This window comes from Gymnogyps californianus, chromosome 17 (assembly GCF_018139145.2).
Source record: "Gymnogyps californianus isolate 813 chromosome 17, ASM1813914v2, whole genome shotgun sequence".
Classification (NCBI taxonomy): Eukaryota; Metazoa; Chordata; class Aves; order Accipitriformes; family Cathartidae; genus Gymnogyps; species Gymnogyps californianus.
Genome location: NC_059487.1, coordinates 6,134,312 through 6,158,844, shown reverse-complemented (window position 1 = coordinate 6,158,844; position 24,533 = coordinate 6,134,312). Strand labels below are relative to the sequence as shown.

The window sequence follows — 24,533 nt, the reverse complement described above, 5'->3', positions numbered from 1 at the left end:
CAGCATCCTCAGGCAGCCGAACCGCGAAGACCACAACTTGCACTTTTGGGAGGCACAAAACAAGTATAAAGAGTCATTAGACTTGAAAGAAGGACCTAAAAATTAATCACTGCCTCTGCCTGGTTGCCCAGGAAGCACACGTTTAAGATTTTGCCACTATATAGGGACAAGGAAAAAACAAAAAACATCTACTTGAGGGTGTAAAAAAAAAAACAAAACAGGAAAAAAAGAGCATCCTGCCTGGTGGTCCTGCCAGAACTGGTGGGGCACCCGGCTCTCACCCTGCCATGAGCTGAACCATCTCTTTGAAGGGCGACCACTGGGCAGGCAGCACGGGAGAGAAGCGGCCGTGTCCCTCCACGGCACGGGAGGCTTGTTGGTGTAACGGCGCGTTCGGCATAGAGATGTCACCGGTGATTTAACGGGTGCGTCAGCACCTGCTCTCTGGGGACCGGCAGGGGCAGGGGAGACCCCAGGAGGCTGCCCGTGCTGAGGGGCATCGCTCAGCGACCCCGAACATGGGCTCCTGTCTAGAAGGTACGACTCTTTTCTCCTTCTCCCTCCCCGTGCACCTAAGCTGGGGGAACCGGGGCTGCGCAGAGTGACCGAGGGGACCGGGGTCCCCGCGCGGATGCCCCCCCACCCCCCGGAGAGGGGCTCCCCCAGGCTGGCCCCTCCCAGCCCCGCTCACCCTTCGTGGTCTCACTCTCCCGGACCAGGAAGGTCCCTCGGGGGTTTTCAGGGTTGAGCAGCAGCCGCTCGGACTCCCGGCGAGTGATCTTCCCAAAATACCACCTGCGAGAGCAAGGCAGAGGCTCAGTGCCCGGCACTCGCCCGCCCCCTCCATTGCCTTTCCAAGCAGCGGGCTCAGCCCTGGCCCCCCCACTGCAGATTTCGGACACCACGGGCTGTGTCTCTGGGCTCGGGCACCTCGAGGTGTGCCATGTCTCCATACAGCCTGGGCTGGGCATCACCCGAGGAGCAACCCTGCACCACGGACCACGAAACGCCTTCACTCCAAAAGCTTCCCCAAATGAGGGGCTCCAGGGACCCCTGAAGCCCCCTGAGCTCTTGCTGGGGGGGATGCCATGCTGCTGGCTGGGGACGGGCTGTGGGGATGTGGCTGGCACCTCCTGCTCTTGGACTTATGGCCAGCTTTGCCCCTGCCTGCTCTCCCCACGTGACGGTCGCCTCCATGCTCAGCCTGATCCGCACAGGCGGAGCTGGCAGCATCCTCACACACAGATGTGGGTCCATGCGGAAGAGTAAAAACGGGACCAAAAGCATCAGGTCCACCACAGCCCCTGCTACGCCACCGCTCATCCCTCCACCGCGCAAGCATGCCGCACCTCCGCACTTTATGGGCCTTAAAGAAAGGCTGGAAAACATTTAAGGGGTTTGCAAATTGAAAGGGGAAAAATAACAAAAAGGAAAAACCCAGCGGCCTTGCAGGTTTTGCCCAGGAGAGGGGCAGGGGGAAGGAGGAGCGCTCAGGGTGCGTTTGCTATTGCTCGTCTTTAAACTGTCTCAAAGATGCCAATTACTCTTCAGCCTGGATGGAGTCTGAGGGCGCGACATAGTTACTGGGGATGTAGCCCGTCTGTCCTGTAGTGAGGGAATGAGCCAGCCACCAGTCACCTTCCCTGCAAGAGAACCAAAACACACTCAGTGTGAAGCCAGGAGCCCCCCTGGCCGGCCCCTCTCCCGCCCGCAGACGCCAAGGCCAGGGGGGGCGAGCCAGTGCAGAGCCCCACCGGGAAGGGTGCAGCCCCTGCAGCCCCCAGCCCCGCAGCCGGACCCCGGCCAGGAGGGCTCCTGCTGCCAGCCCCTGCCCGTGGCTCCTTTTTGGGTGAGCTCTCGGTATTGGGGCCACCCATCCACATATGGGATGCTTTAAACTTAAATCAGGCAGGGCAGCCAGCAAGCCAAAATACCTTCAGAGCCACCTGAATGCAAACGGGGTCTGGCTGGAGGTTGAGAGGCATTGGGGATCCAAGGCAGCAGGGCAGCGGGGAGCGACAGGCAAGGGGGAGGGAGGGGAAACGGGGAAAAGCGACAGAATTATGGCAGTGATTAAAAAAAGCACCAGGAAAACCCAAGAGAGTTTGTTAAACACAGGCTGTAGAAGAGCAACAGGACGGGGCTGAGGTTTCGGCAGGGGTGGATGAGACCTGCCCCGCAGTGATGCCCAGCCTGGATGCAGCGGGCTCCGTCCAGCTCGGGTGTCCTGCTTGCAGCCCCCGGACGGGCACCCTGCACGGCTGCAGCCCCTGACCGTGAGCTTCCCCACAGCCCCAGCAAGGGCTGCGCCTGCACAACCATGAGTGCGGCTCGCACGGAGCCACACACACCCACGGTGCTGGCCCCATGGCCCCGAGCATGGCTCTGCCCAGTGGGAGCCCCCACACTGGCCCCAAAAACCCAGGGCTGACCCGCTGTCCCTCCTGCCCTGGGCACGGTGGCCCCAAGCATGTCCCCAGGAGCTGGCAGGGTGTGGGAGCCTTCTCACTGCTCTGCCCTCCTCCCCACAGGCTCCTGCACGGGATGGGGCAGGAAAGGACAATAAATAGACAAGAACAACAGGACGGTGGAAGGTGGCTTCCCCTTCCCCGCAGGCAGCAGGGCTTCCTCCCATCAACTGCATCTTCTCGCCCATCAAAGACAGAGTCACCTAATTTATCCTGACCACGAGGGAGGTGAGGCTACGGGAAAACTGCAGATTTGTGGGAACAGCACCGCAAGGATGCAAGAACTTGGCAGGACGACCTCCACAAACACTTTACAGAAAAACCTTAATAACCTCAATCACCACTAAAAGACCCATCAGACCACATCCAGACCCATCCCTGACCCCTGCAGACATGTAAACCTCCATCCTCACTACAGACACACCAGCAGTTTGTGACGTTTGCTTGCCCCAGCTAAAACAGCGATGCTTCGAAATGGCCGGGAGAAGCCGGACACGGCCCCCAGCTCCCAGCAATGGTGTCAGCGGGGCTGGGGAAAGTGGGGAGCCTCTGGGCATCTCCTCCCACCCAGACAGCTGGGCTCTGCTGCCCACCCAGAGCCCGTCCCCAGCCTTGCAGCAGCCCCAGCTGGTATTTTAGCTTCTCCTGGCCCCAGCGCATCTCGTGGCAGGTAGCTTGGGCTCCCCAGCCAGAGCTGCTGCCCCAGTCACCTTTACTGAGGTGGCTCCGAAGGGGACAGGAGGCTGGTTGGGCTCCTTTCCCACGGGACCAGAGAAAACATCTGCTTGAGAAATGCCCAGCTTTTGACTTGTGGCTTTATTCCAGCTTGGGCTGCAAGGCTGCAAGCTAGGAATTCGGCAAAAACAAACTATTCCAAAAATGTCTCAGCGGGGAAAAAAAAAAAAAATCATCATCATCATCATCAAAACAAGCATTTCAACAATTCCCTACACAATCCTACCCAAAATAGCCCACCACATCCCTGCTGGCTGCCAGCTGGCTGGGAGGAGACCTCCTCCCGCTGGAAATGGTACCACGAGAGCCTTTCCGCACTGGGGTGGATGGATTTGGCCCATCCGGGAGGCCGAGGGTCACCGCAGACAGCCTGGGCTTTGCCGGGACGCCGGAGCAGGGAGGTGAGGGACGTGGAGGCTTCTCCTCTCGCCCTGCGCAACCCCAGCCCCGTTAGAGCAGCTGAAACCCACAGCCACCCTGCAAAGCTGGTGGTGGCCTGTCGTCCCCGTGGCCGTGGGCTCCCACTGCACTGAGGACCTGCCAGCCCTTCCAGGGCTGACCCCAAGCACCCTCCCCACAGCCCCAGGGCACCGACTGTGCCCTGCCAGGGAGCCCAGAGGAAGGGGACATCGCATGCCTGCCTTTTGCTGTCCCCAAAGCTTGGATCTGGGCACCCAAGCAGCTGAGTGCACGCAGCGAGAAGAGAGCTTTACCCACCCCGAGCGCTGCACAAAGTGCACAGCTTTCTCCACCACCTCTCTCCCTGAGGACATCGCACCCACACAGCCGCAGCAGACACCGGGAAGGTCGGCAGCTAGATCCTGCACCCTCCACTGAAGGGCTGCATCGCCAAAAAAAGCCTTTTTGCTCCCCAGGACGCTGCAGAGCCCATCACACCCTGACCCTTCCCTCCAACCGAGCCTTTGACAAACAGCAGCAGAGGAAAAAAAGTATGGAAATCCCAGAAGTGATATAAGGCATAAAGAAAAAACCCTCACATATGGGCCCAGTCTGGACCCCCAACAGGCAGAGCTCACTTTGTAACAGCCCAAACCAGAACCCAAGCCTGGGGCTAGTACGCTGCTGAGGCTGTGAAAGCAAGAAGCACCAAACCCCCCAAATTCAGGCTTTTCCTGCAGCATTGAAGCCCTGCACATCCTGGACTTCATGGATTAAATGAATCACCATTAATAAACAGCATTGGAACAAGGAGAACAAGGATCAAATTGAAAATGCATTTGTGCAACGCTGCCTGACCATTGCAGGAGAAATATCAGCCCTGAGATGTTCCCTCATCTTTCCACCCTTTGACTTTGCAAAGCTGTTTTGGGTGCCCAGGTTGGAAGGCAGCAGCAGAGGGGCCAGTGGGAGCTGCAGACCCTAGGGACCCCATGGCAGCCCCATGGCTGGGGACATTGGCTCCGCCAGCCAGGCTCCAGACCGTATATGCCATGTGTCAGGACAGACCACGCGTGGGTTTAATACAGGATCATGTTTAGGAGCATCTTCCAGCTGGTCATACTGCCCTGCTCTATGCAGCAAGTGACGGGTGTGCTGCTACGACCAGGATGGAGAGCAAACAAGTGGGAGAGAGACCTCTAAGGAAGTGCTTGAGTCCCCTGAGCCACTCACAAAAAATAAAAATAAAATTTAAAATGCAAAAATAAATGCAAAAAAGGCCAGGAGGGAGCAGAGAGCCAACTGAAAAGGGACTGCAGAGGGGTGCCAGGCACAGACAAGGAAAGCGGGCCAGGTTCAGAGCTCCTGGGTGCAGACACAGCTCTGGATGGAGCAGTTCCCCGGCATGGGAAGGGGCTCCCTGGTCGCTCAGGGAGGATGAAACCAACTGACCACAAAACCACCGGGCAACCATCTCCTCCCAGCCCTGCTCCACCCAACCTCGCCCTAACGTGGGCAGCAGACGGGCTTTTATCATTTAAGATCATTAACAATAATAATAGTAATAATCTGCAATACACACCTGACGTCCACTTTTCTCCTAAATGACAGCATGGCACAGAGGAGAGAAAAAAAGAGTCAAGAGAGAAGCTGAGATCGGAGACACCGTGCAAGCACAGGGGAAAGCACCCGTGAAATTGAGATGTGTCCAGGCAAACAAGAGGGAGCTGAGTGCTGATGGGGACAGGGGACCGGCAGGAACGCAGCCCCGCATCGGAGGGCACGGACTGGCCAGCAAGCAGAGGAGGTGGCTTGGTGACAAGGCTGCAAGGCAACGGTGACCAGCAGCAGGGCCGGGAGGACGCAGGAGCAGGCAAATGATCGCCTCCAGCACTGATGTCCTCGGACAAGTCACTGTGTCCGTGCGAGCTTCAGCGCATCCCTCTTTGAGCACTCATCCCCGGGGAGAGCTGGCCCTGCTGGGGCTGGGCTCAGGGGCTCCGCAGGAGGGACGAAGGTGGCAGCTCACCCACGTGGGCTTGGCTGCAGGGACAGGGACACTCACGTGTTGTTGACGATTTGCAGGCGCTCTCCTTTCTTGAAGGACAAGTCCGTTTCGGTCCGGGACTCGTAGTCGTAGAGGGCCACGAAGGTGGTGACTCCACCTGCGACAGAGAGCAATCAGGATGGGCACAACCACCAGCGCTGCCGCGGCACAGCACTGGGTGCTCCTCGCCGGGGACCCTCCTCTCCCACCATCCTCCCACGGGCTGGTAAGACACAAATCTGCTCCCCCTCCAGCTCAAAGACAGAGTCCCTCAAAAGCAGGAGGTCCCATCATCACGAGAAGAACCTGGAACCAAACCCACAAAGACCCGACTGAGACCCTGCCCGCCCCGCCGAGCCCCAGCCCACACCGACCAGCCAGCGCCCCGGCACGCTGCGGCGAGGTGACCGTGTCGGAGGTGTTGAAGCCTCCGAAGAGCTTGGACTCGGCGGCCATGGTCCCGAAGGAGCGGCTGGGGGTGCGATGGGCGTCGGGAGCGGCCGCCTTGCTGGGCGTCTGTGAGGCCGGGTAGCCCCCGTGGTGGGCGTTGTCAGTGGGCTCCAGGCTGCGCCGGCGCTGGCTGGGGTCTTTCGGCTTGCTCTTGCTGCTCCCCATGGTCCCGGGCTGGAGGAGACAGACAGACATGCAGAGGGCTTCTATTATTATTATTATTATTATTAAACTGCCTCCCAGGGCTTGCATGACAGACGCCTGCCCACTAGGAAATGAAACAACCTCTGGAGTCTGTTCAAGCATCAGCTGCCAGAAAGTCTGGCCACTCTGCCCTTGCCCTGGGATAGCATCGCCCCTCATTAATGCTGAGCCACCTCCTGCGTGGCCGCAGCAGCCAGCAAAATGCCGGGAGCGGAGCTGCCAGGGCGCGCTTTGGGAGTGGAGGGAAGCACGCTTAGCCGCAGGATTGTGGGGCGAGGATGCTGAGCGCAGAGCCTGGACCGGTGCTCGGGAGCACAGCTGCGGCTGCCCCAGGGCCAGGTACCTGCTGTGGGATGCAGCTCAGCACTCCATACAGCCACGTTTCCTCCTACATGAGGGTTTCTACCAGGGCACGGACAGGAGAACACAAGACCCAGACAAATATTCATGAATTTGGATTATTCCGATGGCAGAAATTTGGAGAACCCATAGCTGTATCAATCTGCTTGCTCAGGATGGGGATTTAAATGCTGAGGATGTTCCTGTGAAGTCCAAAACGTGCAGCAAACGGGATAAAAGTTTCAGTCAGGAGCAGTTTCAGGCAGTTAGCAGCTAAAGACCCAGGGATCTCGGCTTTATATATAGTCATGCCTTCCTTTCCACTCAAGATCATGCTCTATAAATACCTTCAAGGTAATGATATAAATGAAGGAAGGGAATTATTCTCAGTCTCCAAAGATGGCAGGATACCCAGCAGTGTCCTGAAGCTATGCAAGGAAATATTTAGGCTAGATCACGCATGGCAGGAGAGAAAAGGGAGGTGGAGACAACCAGGGAGGAGAATATCTCTGATGAGAAAAAACAAGCAGGGAAGGAGCAGAGGAGGCAGCCGCTGCCCGCGGGGTGCGGACCTGGATGCAGCCACCCGTGAGGCTTTGCCAAGGGCTCAGCCTCACCCAACAGATGGTTTTTCTAACCCAGCTTTTGAGAGAAGCTCGGGCCGAGCCCCCATGAGCAGGGCCAGAGCCCCGGGGCAGCTCCAGCAGCCTGCACAGCCCTGGCGTCAGTAGGCAGAGCCCCCCCGCTCCTGCCGGGGGGAAGTTTAGGGGTGCCAGGCACAAGCTCTGCTCCCCTCCCAGCTCCCCTCCCCACAGCGAGGGCTTTGCCTGATGATCGGGGCTTATTTTCCAAAAGACTCAACTTCCATCTACTGTTTTCCAGCTCCTAAATTGCACAGAAGACCAGCAGCATCCCCTGCCCCACTTCCACGCAGGTTTGCTTCAGCTGCAACCGTGCTGGCAGGATCAGACCCTGCCAGGGTTTGGGAATCAGAATAAACTGATTTTTTGGGCTGGGTATGGCTACGGCAGCCACTCCAGCGGAGAGCGGAGCCGTCCTTCCTCCTACGCACGCAGGCAACGAGGAGGGACCGATGCCTCTATCTGCCACGGGACTCGGCCCACGCATATCTGTGCCGGGCTTTGGGGGCCTTGGAGCAAAGGAAGGTCAAATATAAGCTTTGCGCTTGCCCATTGTCACCGATAGCAATCCGGAGGCAGAGGCTGTGGTGAAGGGGAGGGGGTCTGTCCCGTAAATAAATGTGCTTTTAAAAGCCTGGTGCAGAAGATGCTAAAGCAGAACTGCAGGGGAAAGCAGGACCTTAGAAACGACGAGAAAAAGCCCCCATCGCTAAAGAAAGCGAACCTCCCCGTCCCCCGGCCAGCCCGTCGCTCACCTCTGCCCGGGGCTCCGGCACCCGCTGGTGCTCCCGGGATGGCAGCGGCAGCGCGGGGAGGAAAGCAGGGGCACGGCGGGGCTGTGACCGCGTGGCTTGTGACTGCCCACGCGACCGTGAGCAAGGGGCGCAGCCGCTCAGAGTTTCCCCTGGAAGCAGCACTTCCGCAGGCAGGAAAACACCCCAGCCGGGGCGGTGGATTTAGCGGCACTTTGGGGACAGGAGCGTCCCCCGAGCGCACCCCGCGGGGCTGCCAGCCTGGGTCAGCAACTGATTTATCAGCACGCTGAGAAAAATCAGAGTATAAAATAGTCAATATGCCTAGAGATTAGCCAGGAGCAGAGCATGGAAAGGGGACAGTGGATCCCCCACGCACTTCCCCAGTGTCCCCAAAGCAGGGGGGGTCCTCGCCTTCACACCCATTAGCCCACAGGCACAGGACGTGCATCTTCCAGGCACGTCCCAGCCAGGGACGCCACGCACCATGAGTTCATCCCTCCTTGCGCAGTGGTGCTGGGGAGGGAGAGCTCTCCAGCACACATCACAAGCTCTCAGCTTGTGCCTGGGTGCTAACCCTCCTTGGCAAGCGCTTTGCTGGGTCTGTGCTGCTCACTGGGACGTGCTGCTCTGACGGGGCCCAATCCAGCCGTCGGGGCTTTGGCTGCAGGAGCCGAAGATGGGAGAGGAGGAGGAGGAGGAGGCATGAGCCCGCAGTCCTCTGGGGAAGGGGCTGCAGAGCAGCGAGCCCCGGACCAAGCTCTCCTGTTGCAAATGGCTTTGCACCTAAACACCTGCACACACTTGCTTCGATTTGGCTAGTGCAAAATGTAGGCTGGCAAAGCCAAAACGTGCCCAGAGGCACTGGCAACCTCACACCATCCCCACTCTGAGCCCCAGGTAACTCCGCCAATGTGACCATGCAACTTTAGCTCTGTGGCCGCCCCGGGGGGGACGTTCCCCACCTGCCCCCAGGGAGGAGAGGGGGGCCTGAGAAATCCCTTGCCACCCCGCATCACTGCCTTGGCAGCCGGTGAGGAAACGGTGCAAATTCCCCTGGGAGGACGCAGTGAGTTGTGCAAGAGCCAGGCAGAGGAGTTATTAATGATGGCAGGAATGTGCTGTGCACTCAGGTCCCCGGGGGAAGAGGGGCCACGCACCAGTCCCACCAGAGTAGAGAGACACCCCTGCCTCCAGCAGAGGCAATGAAACCCACCCCGGAGCCGAGGGGCAGAGAAGGAAGCGGGTGAACCCATCGCCAGGCCGCGGTGGCTCCCAGCACACCCCAGCAGCATCACTGGGAGCTGTGGACAGCCACTGGACAGCATCACAGTGGCCAGATTGCAAAAAATACCCACTGCCAGCAGCTATGCTGTATTTATGTCTAACGTACAGTATTTCTACACGTAACAGGCTGCAGGCACGCTCAGAGCCGCCAGCGTCCAGCCAGGGCAGCCCAGCTGATGCCCGGCAGGATATTTCCCTGCTCCCGTGCTTTTCGCAGCTGACAGTGCTGGGATGGGGGGGGGGGGGGTCAGCACCGCTCCCCATCCCGGCCGGTGCCTTGGCTTTCAGCAGGGCTTCCCCTCCCAAGGTTTGCATGGCGGCAGCGGGCTGGAGCATGGCCAGCATTCCTGCCGTTTGCCTCCGACTGATGCGAGGCGGCGCACGGAGGCAGCTTTCCTGCGGCGGGGATTAGCACCCTGGGCACGTCGCAGCCTGCAGGAACTTCCCTGCTTTCCGCTCCAGGGGGTCAGCGCCGGCGGCAAATCGCAAACCACCGCAGCACTGAGTTGCGAGGCCTCAGCTCTGCCCCGATGGGCCGGCCACGCCGGGGGGAGCACCAGGGGGTGGGAAGGACGAAGGGAGGGTTCTGTCTTTTGCTCTTGCACCCAGTACCCTACCCACCCACAGATGCTGAAGGGCCAAATCCGGCTGTTGCAGAGCACCCAGTACCCCAGATCTGAGCCCCCCCCAGGGGGCTGGGAGGCTTTCCCTTCTCCCGGGCAAGTTCATTCAGCAAACCAGCCTGGTCCCCCCTTTCCGGGGCTATCGGAGATGCCTTACCAGCGCTTTCCGGCTACGGCCTCGCTGCGGGGTGCGGAGGGGCCGCCGGCGAAGTCAGCTCAGCTCCCGCCGCAGCCTGCGAGACAGAGGGGACGTCAGCACCCGTGGCAGCCGCCGCCGTCCCTGCGCCCCGCCGCCCTCTCCCCCCCGCGCCACAGTCCGGTGCCCAGGGTTGCCGCTGCCTTCCTCCTCCTCCTCCTCGCCATCCGTCCAGCGCGGGGCCGGCAGCTCACACCCGCTCGCTCTGATCTCTCATGTGTGAAGAGGGGACAATTCTCTGCTCCACTTCATCAAACCCACCCGGGGACAGGAGAGGAGGCGGCTGGAGATGCCCCGAGCGATGTCCCCGGGTGAGAGGGGAGCGCAGGCACCCCCAGCCCGCCAAGGGATTTTTCGGGGGAGAAGCGAAGCTGGTTTCTCCAGACACGCCAGCATTTCCAGCCCTGCCGCTCCATCTCCGGACAGCCGGGACCGGTGGCAGGGAGGGTCGGCCACCAACCGGGGACCTTGTCCCCAGGGATGAGAGTCACCTTCTCCATCCCCAAGAACACAGATGTGCTATGGCATGAACCACGCACAAGGTCTGGGGGCACCTCGTGCTCCTTAAGACCTGACTCAGCCAGAAAAATCACATTTTGGCCAAATTTTTCAAAAGGGACAGTTTCCTGTCACAAATGTGCTTGATGGGGGGACACTTGTCAGCAGCAGTGGCTCAGGTCAGAGCTTCAGGTTGAAAGCAGAGCAGGGCAGGGCCCCGCAGAGCCGGGGCAGTCACTCGCCTGGCTCTGCCACCCTCTCCCAGCCCCCAGATCCTGCAGGAACTGCCCCCTCTCCCCCCTCTCATACTGAAAAAGAAACCCCTCTCCAGCCAGCCCTGCTCACCCGGTGCCGGGCAGAGGCTTCAGCTGCCCCCAAGGGGCTCCGGCTTGCCCGGCACAGAGGGAATTCAGCCCCTGCAGCACCCCCAGCTTCATGGCCCTGAGCAGCATCCCAAAGGGCTCCTGTCTTGCTCCAAGGCTGGAGCCCAGGTTTCACATCTCATCCAGGGGGAACATCCCAGATGGATGGGGACAGGGTGGGCAGGTTTTTGCTGCTCTGCCATCTAACCCTGCTGGGAGCAAGCCCAGAAGAGAGACTAGCCACAGCCTCCTACCTTTATGCCCTCGGCCACCAAGGCGTAGCGAGGGGAGGGCTTGCACAGAGACAGCAGCAAAGGACAAAGAGCTGCTGCTCCCCCAGAACCGCCGGCTGCCATCACAGCCTCCCCTGCCCCAGCTGCCCTGACCCGACCCACTCAGCCTGTGCATTACCCAGATCATGGCATGCCGCCCCACGGCACGCACGCCGGGCTTGTTACGTTGCAAACACCGTGGCGTGATGGTGGAAGCCACTGAGCAAACCTCAGCGGGGTCGGTGTAATGCCGGGCAGCCACCCTGCATCCCTCTCGCTGGGTGGGTGCCTGGGGCGGTGGCTGCCACGCAGAGATGTGCCACACTGCAGGTTTATTTTGATGGCCTCCCCTTCCCCCTGCTAATAAGTTTTGTCACTATTTTTAGTGCATTTGATTAGGATAATAAGCAGCAGCTGACTGACAGCTCTTTAAGACTCTGAATGGTTTGTAATTCGTACTTGACTAATATTCGCTGGCAATAATTGCACAGCGGGATGGAAGGTGGGGGAAGCTGCAGTCTCAACTCCAGGCTGCAGCACATACAAATAAGGCCGCGCCGCGTACACACGTGGTGCCCATGTCCCCACTGCCTGTGCACGCTGTGCCACTTGGGCTCCCGGGCACACGCTGTGAGGCCATGGCCGTGTTTAAACAAAATAAGACCAAAAAAGCCACCAGGGAAATCCAAGTATGCCTCAGCCTGGGGTCAGCCACGCACCGGGGCAGTGAGGTGCAAGGTCCTCCAAAGGGGAAGGGACAGGTCCCCGCACGGCTGCCAGGCGGATGGATGCACTTGCATCCCTCACGCTGCCAGGTCTGGGTATTTGGCGGCTGAAAGTGGCTGCTCCGGCAGCAGCCTGCCACAGTCCTGCTGTCCGCTCCATAGCAGGGCTGCAATCCCAGCCGGCGCATCACCGGCACGGCCACGGCTGGGCTCGGGCACCCTCCAGCACTGCCATCCCCGTGTGCTGCTGGGTCCTATATTCGGGGTCTTCCTGGTCCCCCAGTCCCCCCCCAGGCAGTGGCTGGGCTGAGCCGCAGCCAGAGGAGAGAGTGCCAGGGCTGAGCCCAGCCGCACACCCTGCCTGGGGCAGAGGCTGCAGCAAGGAGAGCGCCCCAGCAAGAGGCCACCCCCACCCTCCCCTCTCCAAAAGCAATTAAAAATGAAGCACACTCAGCTGCACAACTCAGCTCGGATCAGATCACGGCATGTGAGACAGCGGCGTCCCCGTCCTCCCCCGCCGGCACTGGAAATGCCGCCTGACCTGCCCAGCATCCCCGCTCCTCTGACACCCGCGGCCCCAGGGTTTCTCCCCCCCCCAAATTAACTGGCAAGCTGGGATGCAGGAAAAGGCTCGATCCTCTGCCCTACCTCCCCGCAGCAGAGATGCTCTTGGAAAGACAACAGCGAGGGGAACCGGCTGCTCTCTGGCAAGTCCCACTCCGGCTGTTTTCCACTGCGCCCGATTGCTCAAGGATACAATGGCCGTGGTAACGCCAGGCTGATAGCGGGGCTGGCGGCAGAGGGGGAAGCGATCTTATCTTCTTTTCAAAGACACTAACAAAAGACACTGATTGAGAGCAGACAAAACACAGCAGTACGACTTCTGCGAGGCAGAAGCAGAAACCTTGGGAAATGCCGCGAAAGGCTGGGGCCCAACACCAGACACCGAGCCTTGGGGAGGGAGACATCTCTGGCAAAACAGGCTCCGTCCTTGGGGCTGCTAAGGAGCCGGGTGGGTGCCGAATGGCACTGACGGCAGACGGGATGGGGCCGGTGCTGGGGGAGAGGCAGACAAGGGGCCGAGGGCACCAGTGCCCACCCGCTGCCGGAGGGAGCCGAGCCGCGTCCCCGGCTTGCAAAGCCCCAGTGAGATTAATAACGGCAACTGTCTCACGCCAGACTGAAAAATGAAGCGTGCGGGACGGTGGGCGAGACAAAGCAGCCTCATGGCACCCAGCCCACAGCAGCAGGCACCGGGGACAGGAAGGAGCAGAGAGCGGCGATCCCAAACCCACCCCGACCCGCTCCATCCCCCTTTGCACACAACCGACCCCCTCCCAGCAGGACTGGGGTCCACCCCGGGGCAGATCCATGCAGGACAAACAGAAGCCACCTACGAGGTGTGCCATTAAAAACAGCGATCCCAGGTCGGAGGCAGGCAGGCAGCCAAGAGCCAAAGGGCACGTCGCTGTCCCCTGCATCCCCCTGCGCAGGCAGCACAAAGAGGCCCCGATTGTGGCACCCAAGACAGCGGGGTCAGCGCCGCAGGGAGACGGTGGCTGCCGCGCCAGGGGCGATGAATTGCTGCTTGGTCGGTGCTGCCGTAACCACGGCGAGGTGGTACCCGAACAGCCAGCGCCCCGGCACCCCTCCCTGCATCGGCCTCTGCTCCCTCCCTGCATTTTGGTAGGAAACGCAGCCCCGGACACACTCGCACAGCAGTTTCCCCCTTGGTCCCAGGGGGTGCTACTGAAATTTTGCCTTTTCCCATGGCAAGCATCATGGCTGGGGGCCAGCGAACGGCAGCACAGCCCCCGGTGCTTGGGGGAAAGCCCTGCTGCCCCGGCTCAGCCCACCATCCCCTCCTGCCACCCGAATACAGCAGGTCACCATGTCCCCCATGGAAAAATCGATTCCCGTCCCCTGTCCCATGCCATTGGGCTTTGCTCAGTACAAGGGGGGAACACAGACGCACATATCTGCCAGGCTGGGACCGGCCCCACTGCAATGAGTCGCAAGGGCTGGTGAAAAAGGGGGAGCTGCTCCCCTGGCCCCGCAAACCAGGGTTTGATGCTGCAGATCCTCTCCCTGCCCGGCTGACGCAGCGAGGGCACGCCTGGGTCGCGCCTCCAGCCCTTCTCCTCCACAAGGACACTCGTTTCTCACCTGCACTGATTCCTAAAACAGAAGGAGAGATGCAGAGATGCTCACTTCATCTCTCGGCTCCAATTCGGGGACCAGGGAAGGTGCAGGCAGCTGCCCCCGATGCCCACCCGCGACTCCTGCTTCGCCCAGCGACTGCATGTCGAAGGCCCCTGAGTTAAGGCACCCCAGCCCTCCCCTGGCTCCCCCCGGCTGGTGGAAAACTCTCCCAGATGAAAGAAATCGCTGGTGGGGGAGAGGGGAGGGCAGCACGGCTGCTGCGTGGGGGCTCGGCTACACACTCCCCACATATGTAAGTCCCAGCCCCTCCCATCTGACCCTGTCAACTCCCGTTAAATTTAAAACCATCTTAATTAAAGCTCCACAGCCCAAGCTAGCAGGGGCCAGTGGGTCACAAAAGGGGAAAGGATAATTAAATCAAGCATGGGGGAGAGTCATGGTCAGGAGTGATGCAAAATGCCTCCTAAAGATGTGTCAAAACAGGGAGTTTAAAAGACCAAAACAAACCCCTCAGAAGCACAAAAGCAGGTTCTAGATGTTTATCTGGCCAAGAAACTGGGAAACACCAAACACACACACAGGGAGCCGTGCAGGGAGCTCGAGCTCTCCCCACCGTCGCGGGGCCGGCCCCTTGACAGGCAGATTTTAGCTTGCTGGGGCGATGGGCAGCGGCTCTGCCAACACCAGCAGCCGCACACAGCTGCAGGCAGTGCCCCCTGCTACCCCCGCAGCACCCCGAAACCGGGCGAGGGCAGGGGCAGCCCAACGGTGGGCACCCCACAAGCACCATCTTGTGCAAGGCTGGCAAGAAAAAGTCGCAAGCCTTATCTCCCCGAAATAACGCAACCGGCTGCCCGGAGTGAGCGGGATGGGCAGCAAGTTGTGCTTGCTGGTGCCGAGCCGCCGAGCGCTTGGTTTTAAGCCTTTTTCTCCCCCAGGGGATGGGAGAAGGGACGGTGGCCATTGCCATGCCGTGTCACATCCCCATCACCGCACTGCAGCAGACCTGGGTACCGACAGGGCCACGTCTTCAGATCCCCCAGCGTGCGGATGCAGGCAGCCTGGGCTGACCCACCGCGATGCTCACCCACGGCCCTGTGCACCAGGTCCCTAGGAGCTGGCAAAGCTTTGCACACTCAAAGCTTCCTCCGAGGCAGTGGGTTTTTAATGTCCATTGCCAAGCGGCGTGGAGGGCTCCGGAGGGAGCTGGCAGTCGCCTTTCCTGACCGGCACACCACCGAGCAAAGCTTGCGGGGGCTCCTGGCACACCACTCCCCGGCATCACGCACACAGCCGTGCTGTGTGGTGGGTGCTGGGAGCTGCAGCCCCTTGCAAAGGGCTGCATGGGGAGCCGCTGCTGCAACAAAGGAGCATGGGCAGCCAGCAGTACCCCATCACCCCTTTCCACCTCCGTGCAGCAACAAAGCCACCCCAAAAATCAGGGCTCCTGCAGCTCCACCAGCCCCATGCCCTGGTCCAAAGGAGACCCCCCAGGTTCAGGGCACTGCTAGGAAGTGTTTGGGGTCAGGGAGGAAACGAAAGTCGATTGAAGGCTCCTGGAGCCCGTGCTGTCCCTTGTTATCCATGCATAAGCGCTTTGGGAAAGCTTTGGGACAGGCGGAGAACAAATACACAGGTCCTGCAAACCCAGCCTGAGTCTGCTGCTTGCACACACAGAGGAAAGGGGAGCCACGGGGGAGAGGGGAGCACCTCGCTTCCCGGCCAGCACGCATCCCCCATCCCTTTCTGCACTGCAAGGGCATCCTGGCAATTAGAGATGGGGAAAAAAAAAAAAAAAGCTCTCTCACCATGAGGGTGGCCCAGCACAGGAACAGGAGCTGGAGAGGTGGTGGGATCTCCAGCAGGAGATGCTCAAAGCGGGCTGGGTGCGGTGCAGCCTGACCTCGCTGGTGCTGCTCCAGGTCGGAGCAGGGATGCCTACCGGTGCCTCCCAGCCCGACTCAGCCTGCGCTTCCAGCATTCCCACCAGGACACCAGCCAAAGCCAGGAATTGCCCAACCAGCTCCAGCAAATGCTTTCCAAAGGCACACAAAGCCTTTGGCCTGCGTTAACCTGAAGCTGGCTTCTCCCAGACAGGTTATGAGGGCACCGCTCTCCTCCTGCCAAGTGTAGGAGAAGGAAACAGAAAGGAAATGCTTCCAAGGGCAGGAGTGCCTGCGGGGCCAAGGAGCGCCGATGTCGAGCCAGGCCGGCACTAGGAGCCGGAGCTCCCGGCCACCAGGACTGCCTGGAGCCATGGGGTGATGCTTCCCCAAAACAGCCTTCTAGCTCAGCACTGAGGATTCAATGCCCCCCACAATGTACATTTTTAATACTAGCCCCCAGGCATGCTGGCATCCATGTGCTCCCACCGCCCACCACCTAATTCCCCAGTTTCCCATGGCCCCATCACATCAATGCTGTTCCCGTCCTCCTCCAGGCAAAGCACCGGGACGAGGGACCGGCCCCGCTGGAGGGGGAGACGGAGACGCAGTGACATGAGCTGGCCTCTCGAGGAGGAGAGAGGATTTATGTTCCCCATTTCTGCAGCGTCTTTGCCAGCATGGCCAGCCTCAGGCTCCAGGAAATGGAGTTTGCTTCTGCTTTCTGGAAGGGGACATCTGCCCCGGGTGCTCTCCGGGAACGGCCGTGGCGCAGCACCCAGCCTGCCCTGTGCTCGGCTCCTGGGGAAGGCGCAGGTGGCAGCGAGAGGCTGATGTGACTCACGGGTGGCTCAGATCCGGCCAAAACGGTGCTGCCACCTCCGCGTGTCCCGGCTCGAGGGCTGCCGCACCCAACAGCACCCGACAGTGCTGCAGCAATTTCACCTCCGGGCGAGGACGGCAGCGCAGGCAGGCAGGCAGCAAATCTCCAGGGCAGGGGGAGGAAGAGGGCAAGGAACACGCCAGAGGCAGAAAAGCTCTGGATCTGAGCAAGTTACAACCACCCCTGGCCACACTGGCGTCACTGCTAAAACATTTCCACTTTCAGAGAAACCAGCCCATCCAGTCCAGCGAGGAGAGGAGCTCCCTGGGGCTCCACCAGCCCTCCGGGGCTGGAGCTGCAGCCCCACCGGCCCTGCAAAGGGGTCCTGCAGGACCCCCATGGCAGAAAACCTCCCAGCAACCTTCCTGACATGGAACAGGAACTGAAACACACACTGGTAAAAAATGGAAAATACAGGGAGGGTATTTGCACCCTCAACAGAAACCCTGTGGGGCCGGGCATTGCCCCGCTCCCGGCCGGGAATCACGGGGACTTGGCAGGACACATGCCGGGGTTCACTGCAATGGGAGGGTATGAAGGAGAAGCCAAGCAGAGCCCAAGGGTCTTCCATCACCGATTTCCAACACTTCCCACTTTGCAGACTCCTGAACAGTTTCAAACGAATAAGCAGGATCCCACGCAGCAAATTTATGCTGATTATCGGCTTATTTTCCTGGGTTACTTTGGGACTCCGGGGCATCTGCCCGAGACAAGCCACATGCTCTGGGGAACCGTGGGGCCACCAGCCCTAATGCACACATGCTACAGGACAGCGGGTGGCTGCAGGTCAAGGCTGGGTGATCAGGATCAGCCTCCAGCAATGCACGCTCGACTCCCACTTTCACCTCCCTGGGCATGGATGGGACCGGGAGCAGCTCCTGCAGCAGTGGGCACAGCTCAGGACGGTGGCTCTGGTCTCGGCACCGTCAGACCCCACTCCAAGGCATGCCCGGGGTGCCTGGACTTCGCTGGTGACAGAGCCCTGAGAGATGCTGGTCCCCACAGCCACTCCCATCTGCATCACCAAAACAAAGCAACTCTCTCAGGATGCGTCAGAGGAAGCAACCAGGGAGGGTCTTTAGGCGCAAACAGAGAAGATCAGCCAGCCCCGGACAGCATTTCCATACCCAAAAGCTGCGTCAGGTTCCCCAGCCGCTCCTGGGGTGAGCGGGATGCTCAGCAGCTCTGCCGGAGCCGCCGGGAGAGGAGCCGGCCGGGAGGTGCAGCCCCAGACAGTGCTCGCTATAAACAGCCTGAGCAGATGAAAAACAAAGAAAAACGCTGAGCTGGTGTCTTTTATCCCTGCCACTCCTGGAGGGGAGAGCCGGGCTCCGCACACCTCCCGGCCCTGCGAGCGGTGGCTCGCTGCAGCGGTGGTGGGGAGCGGAGACGGGCTATGGGCGAGGTGGATGGGACCAGCCCTGAGCTGCCGACACCAGCCAGTGGCGTGGGATGAGCTGCACGTGGACCTTGCACCCTCCCATGGCATCTCTCCAGCCCTCGCTTGTGCTGCTCTTCCTACCCGAAATAACCACCCCGAGCTGGAGCTGCCCCGCTCCCAGCCCTCGGGCAGAGCCTGCGGGGATGGGATGAAGGGACAAAGGGATGAAGGGACAAAGGGACGAAGGGCATCTCCTCTGCTTTCCATCACCTGTGGCTCATGGCAGCTTCAGCACAGCCCACCCAGACCACAGCACGAGAGCTATACCCATCCCCATAGCACCAAGAAGGGCTCGGATTAGCGTATGTACACACACGTGCGTGCACATCCACACATGGCTGTGCACGTGGGCAGGCAGCTGGTGTGGGCAGGCAGGTCCCTGCAGCTGCCCCCACGTGCTGCTCTCCTTGCCCGGCCCCAGCTGCACACACCGGTCCCAGCACCCTGAGCCTTTCCACCCCACACACTTCCAAACTCAACTGTCCGTGATGTTGGAGCATGAAACTCACCCTGGTCGCAGCGACTTTTGCAGCTACGTATGCACCCTGCCTCGTCCCACAACACCCTCCCTGCCGGGCGCAGCAGGGTCCTCACCGGCAGCTCCCCCTCAGCTGTGCCGAGGCTTCCCGATCCCTTCCCCGGCACAGCGGGGCCCCGCCAACACTTGCCCGATGGGCAGGGGAAGGAAAGGGCCTGGCCGAGCAGAGAGCGACTCCGACAGCCTTTTCGTGTTGGGTTTTTTTGCAGAAGTCACAAAGCGCACGCTTCCGCCCCGGGAGCATCCACAGCCCAGGATGGCACCGCCCGACCCCGCTGCTGCCGGCACCGGCTGCAGCCCGGCGGCACCCCAAAACCACCAAGCTGTGACGGCTGGTTTCAGCCGGGGAAGTCGGTGCCCAGCTGGGCCACGGTCTGGGGCAAAAGCCCTCGAAAACACCATCTGAGAGGCTGCGGCCGTGTGGGTGAGGAAGGTGATGGCGTTTCATGGAGATCAGATGATATTTGCCCTGCCTAAGGAAGAGCTTTGCCCACGATGCGTGCATCGTGTAGGGCCGTGCAGCTGGGGCTGGTGAAGGAGGGGCAGGAGAGGGGGAAACTGAGGCACGCACTCGGTGTGAAGCCTCACCAACCTCCGACAGCAGCTTCCCAGGTGCTCCCGGGGGAAACTGAGACACACAATGCTCCTTACCAGGTGGGGAAGCAAGGTGGAGCAGTGAAACCCAGACACAGTGCTGCACCTCCAACCCCAAATTCTTGCTAAAGGGTGCCCCAAGGTGAGACGTTTTTAGGATCAATTGAGCACCGACCTGACCCCGTCATGCTGCCCCCAAACTGGGGCACGGCCTGGGAAGGGGGATGCTGTGTGGGAAGGGAGCACGCGGCTCGGGACAGGCTGGACTTGTTAACCTCACCCATGGTGGAGGGGGCAGTGCAGCAGTGAGCTTTTACCCTCATTGCCCACGTTTTTGGTGGCCGAGATTGCCAAACGCAATCGGGAAGGATGGGAGCACCCACGCCGGGTGGAAGCTATTTTTGCAGCATGCAGTCAGGTTCTCCTCCATCCATCCAGCCCTAACACAGTGGGCTCAGGGCCAGCCAAAACCTCACGGTCACGGGAGCGAGACCACAACAGGTCAAGCATGGGACGGGGCTGGGAAACTCGGGGGCAGCCTCCGAGACTTGCAGCGTGGGGAAGGAAGCGCAGCACAGCCTGAGTCACAAGTGTCCCTGCGTCATGCGTGGGCAGAAGCACTGACCGAGCAAAGCCCGCTCGCCCTTCGCTGCAGACCCCAAAGCCATCCCGGTGCCCTCCTGGCGTGAGGGCCCACGCGTGCCAGGCTGCATGCCTTGCCCAAACCTCCGCCAGTTCCCCGGCTGCGAGGCGAGGGCAGGCTCGCTACGCACCTGCCCCATTTCTTATATTTTTGCCTTAAACACCCGGGCGGTTCTGTTCCCCAAATTCCTCCAGATGAGCCCACCGATCCCACACGCCAGCCTACGGATATTTCGGATGCTGCATCTCCACCGAGACCACCTGGAGCCAAGGGGCTCGGGCAGATTTCTTTAAGGTCTGAATTAAAATCAACGACTGGCCCCCCCTTGCCCAGCGGCCAATGCCCCATGGCAGCCCTGCCAGTCCCCAGCCCTCCCAAACACCTCCCTGCTCCGCAGCGAGGGCAGCCAGGAGATCCGTAGCCTGCAGGGAAGTCAGTGCAAGACGCAGATTTGCAGGTCCTGGTTCCTGGCCCAGGTTCAAACCACATTTGTTCCTGAAATCTGTTTCAGGGCTTTATTTTCAAAGCATGCATGTGCAGAGGCATGTGCAAAGCAGCACTGGTTCCCGCTGCAGCCAGCGCCGAGGTCGCCTGTGCCAACACGGGGCCAAGTCAGGGGCCTGGGTGCACCCGAGCACCGACTGCAGCCCATGCTGATGTAGCCATGCTCAGCCAATTAATGATATTACTTTTTTCCCTCCTAAGCGCACAATATACTGGACTATCTCACAGCTTGCTGCGCATTTAAAAGATGAAGGACCAAAGGCATTACTATTTTTCTGAGGCCCGCTTTAAAATAGCCCCACGACACACTGCATGTTTTTTGCTGATGTGCGGAAATTTCAGCAAGACGCAAGCCCCAGGGGAGTTAGTCCACACCACCCGCAGCTACAGGCGGTCAAAAAGAGGAGTTTGGACTGGGAACAGCGACAATCTGCCCTCCTGTCCCAGGAACAGCCATGCAAGGATGGTTACTTCCATCCAGAGGTCCGAGCTGCTCTCTGGGCATCGGATTAAAGGGATCTCTCCTGCATGGAGCAGCGCGGGGACATGCCACTGTCTGCCGAGGCCACTTCCCGCGGCCGATGGGATGCACGCTGGACGTGTCTCCAGACGGGCTCCAGGGGCGATGCGGAGTGCTGCGGAAGTGAGCTCAGATGGGAAATTGTTCCGAGAGATAAAGGAACAAGTTGGAAACCGAGCTGCAAAATAGACAGTACAGGAAACAATAGCGCTTCAGATAGGCTTTCAAATTTCCCCCAGCGATGCCAGGAGTACGGCGCTTTGTCCCAGTGATGCTCAGGGGTTCTCCCCCCCTTAGACACGCTAGGAGGAGGCGCAGACTGCTCGCTCCTACCTTTTCTCTTTCAAGATGTTACAGGCATTTATTTGCTGGTCGTTAAAATGAGAGGTTACAGACCAAGTCCTTCAGGTCCCATTAGATAAGCGTTTCAGCTCTGTTATGACTTCAAAGGCCAGGCATGATCCTGGCACCAGTAGCAGGGAGAGGCAGATGAGATTTCGGAGGCACGGGAGCCTCAACAGTCCATCCCCTCCTCACCTCAGTGGGCCCAGCAAAACAACGCTGCTTCCCGGGAGTTGCCCACGCTGCTAAAGGCCACCCCTGCCTCAGGACTGCTGATGTCCCCTCCAGGCCACCAAGGCAGCAAAGGAGCCTCTTGTCTCCATAGCAGAGCCTCCGCGTAGGTCGGTCACCACAAACTGCAGCTCTCTCTTCGCCTCGTCCCCCAGCTCCCCGGCCAGGGGCTGGGACGGCCCTTTCTGCCTCCCCGTGGTACCTCCATGATTTTCCATCACTCTGGCACAAAGTCATTAAAGGGCAGAGCTATCGTTAGGGCATCTCCATCACACAGGGAGCACTGCAAGGCCACTAACGATCGAGACAGGCAACATTGGACTTCCCTTAGCTGCTGCTGCGCCAGCCCAAAACCAAAACCATATCCAAAAAAAAAAAAAAAAAAAAAAAAAAAAAAAAAAAATCATCGGGCTGCGTTTTGGCAAAGCCACCGGGGCGGCAAGGTGTTTGGAGGAGCCTCTGCCCTGCTGCTCCCGGGTCAAAGCTTGGAACCGGGAACCGACCCTCGATCTTTCAAGCAAAGGTGCCCTTCTCTGACAAATGAGCATTAACTGGCTAATGATTACAGAGACGCGGCTCCCCGGGGAGCCAGCACAGGAGCCTCGTCTCAGAGACACCAAACAGCCAAGGTTTTGCTATGGGTCGGATCCTGAGCCAGCACGAAGTGGTGCAGAACAGCTGGCTTAGCACAGGGCGGCCCAGGATCAGCCGCTCCGGCTGCAAAGGTGCTGGGAGCCGCCCCACAGTGGAAACAACAGAAAGGATATTGCTTTAAAGGGCAAGATTGCTGATGTCCCCCCGCACGTCCCCATCCTCATGCCTCCATGGAGAGCCCTGCCAGCCCCCCCGCACTTGTTTGACCAACACATGCTGTACAGCGGGGCCCGGGCGTGTGTTGAGCCGCCGGGTGCTGAGGGGGGTCTCCAAGCCTGGCAGGGACGAATGGCTTCCCACCATTAACGGCTGGACCTTGGGAGGGTTTGTCATGACTCGGTTCTCCCACCCACGCACCGGTCACTGCTGGCAGCGGGTATCTCCTGATCGGCTGAGAGGAGAGCGACAAAGCCCTCCAGCTCCCTCCTGCTGTACACCTCCTCCTCTGGGGAGCACCAGACAGGCAGGAGGAAGAAAAATCAAGGCTTTTGTTGCCACCTTCCCGCAGCTCAGTTTGCATACAGCACTGCTGGGTACATGCTGTCCTGTCCCTGTCCCCACTGCGCAGGCAGCACCAGTCCCAGGCAGGAGCTCACCCCAGGAACCCCCCGGGCTCTGCACCCTCCGCTGCCCCCAGCTCCTAATGCCACAGGGCGGTGGGACCTGTCTTGGGGGACCCCCCGGCTGCACTGAGCAGCCACATCATGTCCCTTCCTTTGCATTGCTCCTGGGGAGCCAGGAGGACGGGCGAGCCAGTGGCACACACAGGGTAGCACAACCCACTCCCTGCCACCTATGACCTTTACTGCTGCTCAACGGCATTGGGACCGGGACCAGGACTGGAACCACAGTCACCTCCTGGCCCCAAGTCCAGGGGGCTGAGCCCTGGCACACCACAGCAGCCGCCGGGGTGAGGAAGGGCCAGGGGAGGAGCGCGCTGTGCAGGGCCAGCAAACGCGGGGAGATGCGGCAGATCTCCACTCATTTCCACCAGGTCTCGCAGGAGGCTGCGCAGCTCCCCAAGCCGATGCTCGGCACCAGACAGGACTGCGCCAGGGTCAGCACCACAAGATGCCCCCCTCCAGCCCCTGTCCCCAGCACACACAGCCCTGTGCTGTGGGTCCCATCCCCACAGGCTGCCGCCCGTGCCCGTCCCAAACGGCACCAAGATGCAGCACAGCCTGCCGGAGCTCCTGCACGGCCCCCCGGGCAGCGAGCAGGGATAAAAGCCCATCTCGATCCCAGTGTGGCTCAGGGCAAAACCCACGATGCTCTTCTGTGGCACCGGGGTCTGTGACAGGGACACGGGGGACACGCCAGTGCCACCACTCACAGCCACACATGGGGGAACTTCCTGGCTGTATAAAGCCTTTAATCAGGCAACCCGGGGCTCTGCAACCCCCCAGCAGGCTGCAAGCCAGCCAGCCCTGGTGAGGGGCACAGCGAGGAGCCTGGCCGGACACAGCTCTCCAGGCCCACCGGGGCTGGACAGGAGCTCCAGAATTACCAGTGACCAAACATGACAAGGGAAGCGGATCAGGAGACATCAAAGCAGGGGGGCGATGAATATTTCATGTCCTGGCCTACATACTGCCTGGCTCTCCCAGCCCCGCGCTCCCGGGGGTCCCCCGCAGCCCCTGATCACAACAAAGGGGAGTTGCAGGCAGGCGGTGCCGCCCCCGGACCCCAGCCGCCCCGCTGGACCCTCAGCATCCCCGGCTGGGCCCGTATCTGCCCCGCTAGGCAGTGGCATCCCCAGCCAGACCCACAGTTGACCCACCAGACCATGTGCATCTGCCACTGGACCCACAGCCGCCCCACCAAAACCCATAGCCAGACCGCGAACATCCCTGTCGGGACCCATAGCCAGCTCGCTGGATTGCGGGCATCCCCTGCTGCCGGACCCGCAGCTGCCCCACCGGAGCCTGGGCATCCTCGGCTGGACCCACAGCCTCCTCGCCAAACTGCCAACATCCCCGATCGGACCCACAACCAGCTCACCCGACTGTGGGCATCCCCCCGCCGCCCCGCCGGCCCCCACTGCCGTACCGCGGGCATCCCCGGGCATCCCCCGCCGGCCCCACAGCCGCCGCCGCCGCCCGCTCACCTCCCGCCTGTGCGCGCAGCGGGGCCGGCCCC

General features: G+C 60.5%; 1 protein-coding gene across 2 annotated transcripts in view; it reads right to left on the bottom strand.

Moving 5' to 3' along the window:
• The window catches only part of SRC (SRC proto-oncogene, non-receptor tyrosine kinase), a 29,812-nt gene extending 5,279 nt beyond the window's left edge, over positions 1-24,533 (bottom strand). Inside the window, exons 1-6 of one of the 2 annotated variants that reach the window (XM_050907225.1) lie at positions 24,502-24,533; positions 10,103-10,178; positions 6,024-6,273; positions 5,668-5,767; positions 1,545-1,643; positions 692-795 (exon numbers count right to left, since the gene is read on the bottom strand). In XM_050907225.1, the coding sequence (XP_050763182.1) occupies positions 692-795; positions 1,545-1,643; positions 5,668-5,767; positions 6,024-6,264 (544 nt within the window). In that variant the 5' untranslated portion in view covers positions 6,265-6,273; positions 10,103-10,178; positions 24,502-24,533. The remainder of the gene's footprint in view (positions 1-691; positions 796-1,544; positions 1,644-5,667; positions 5,768-6,023; positions 6,274-10,102; positions 10,179-24,501) is intronic. The other variant, XM_050907226.1, reaches the window with a different exon arrangement.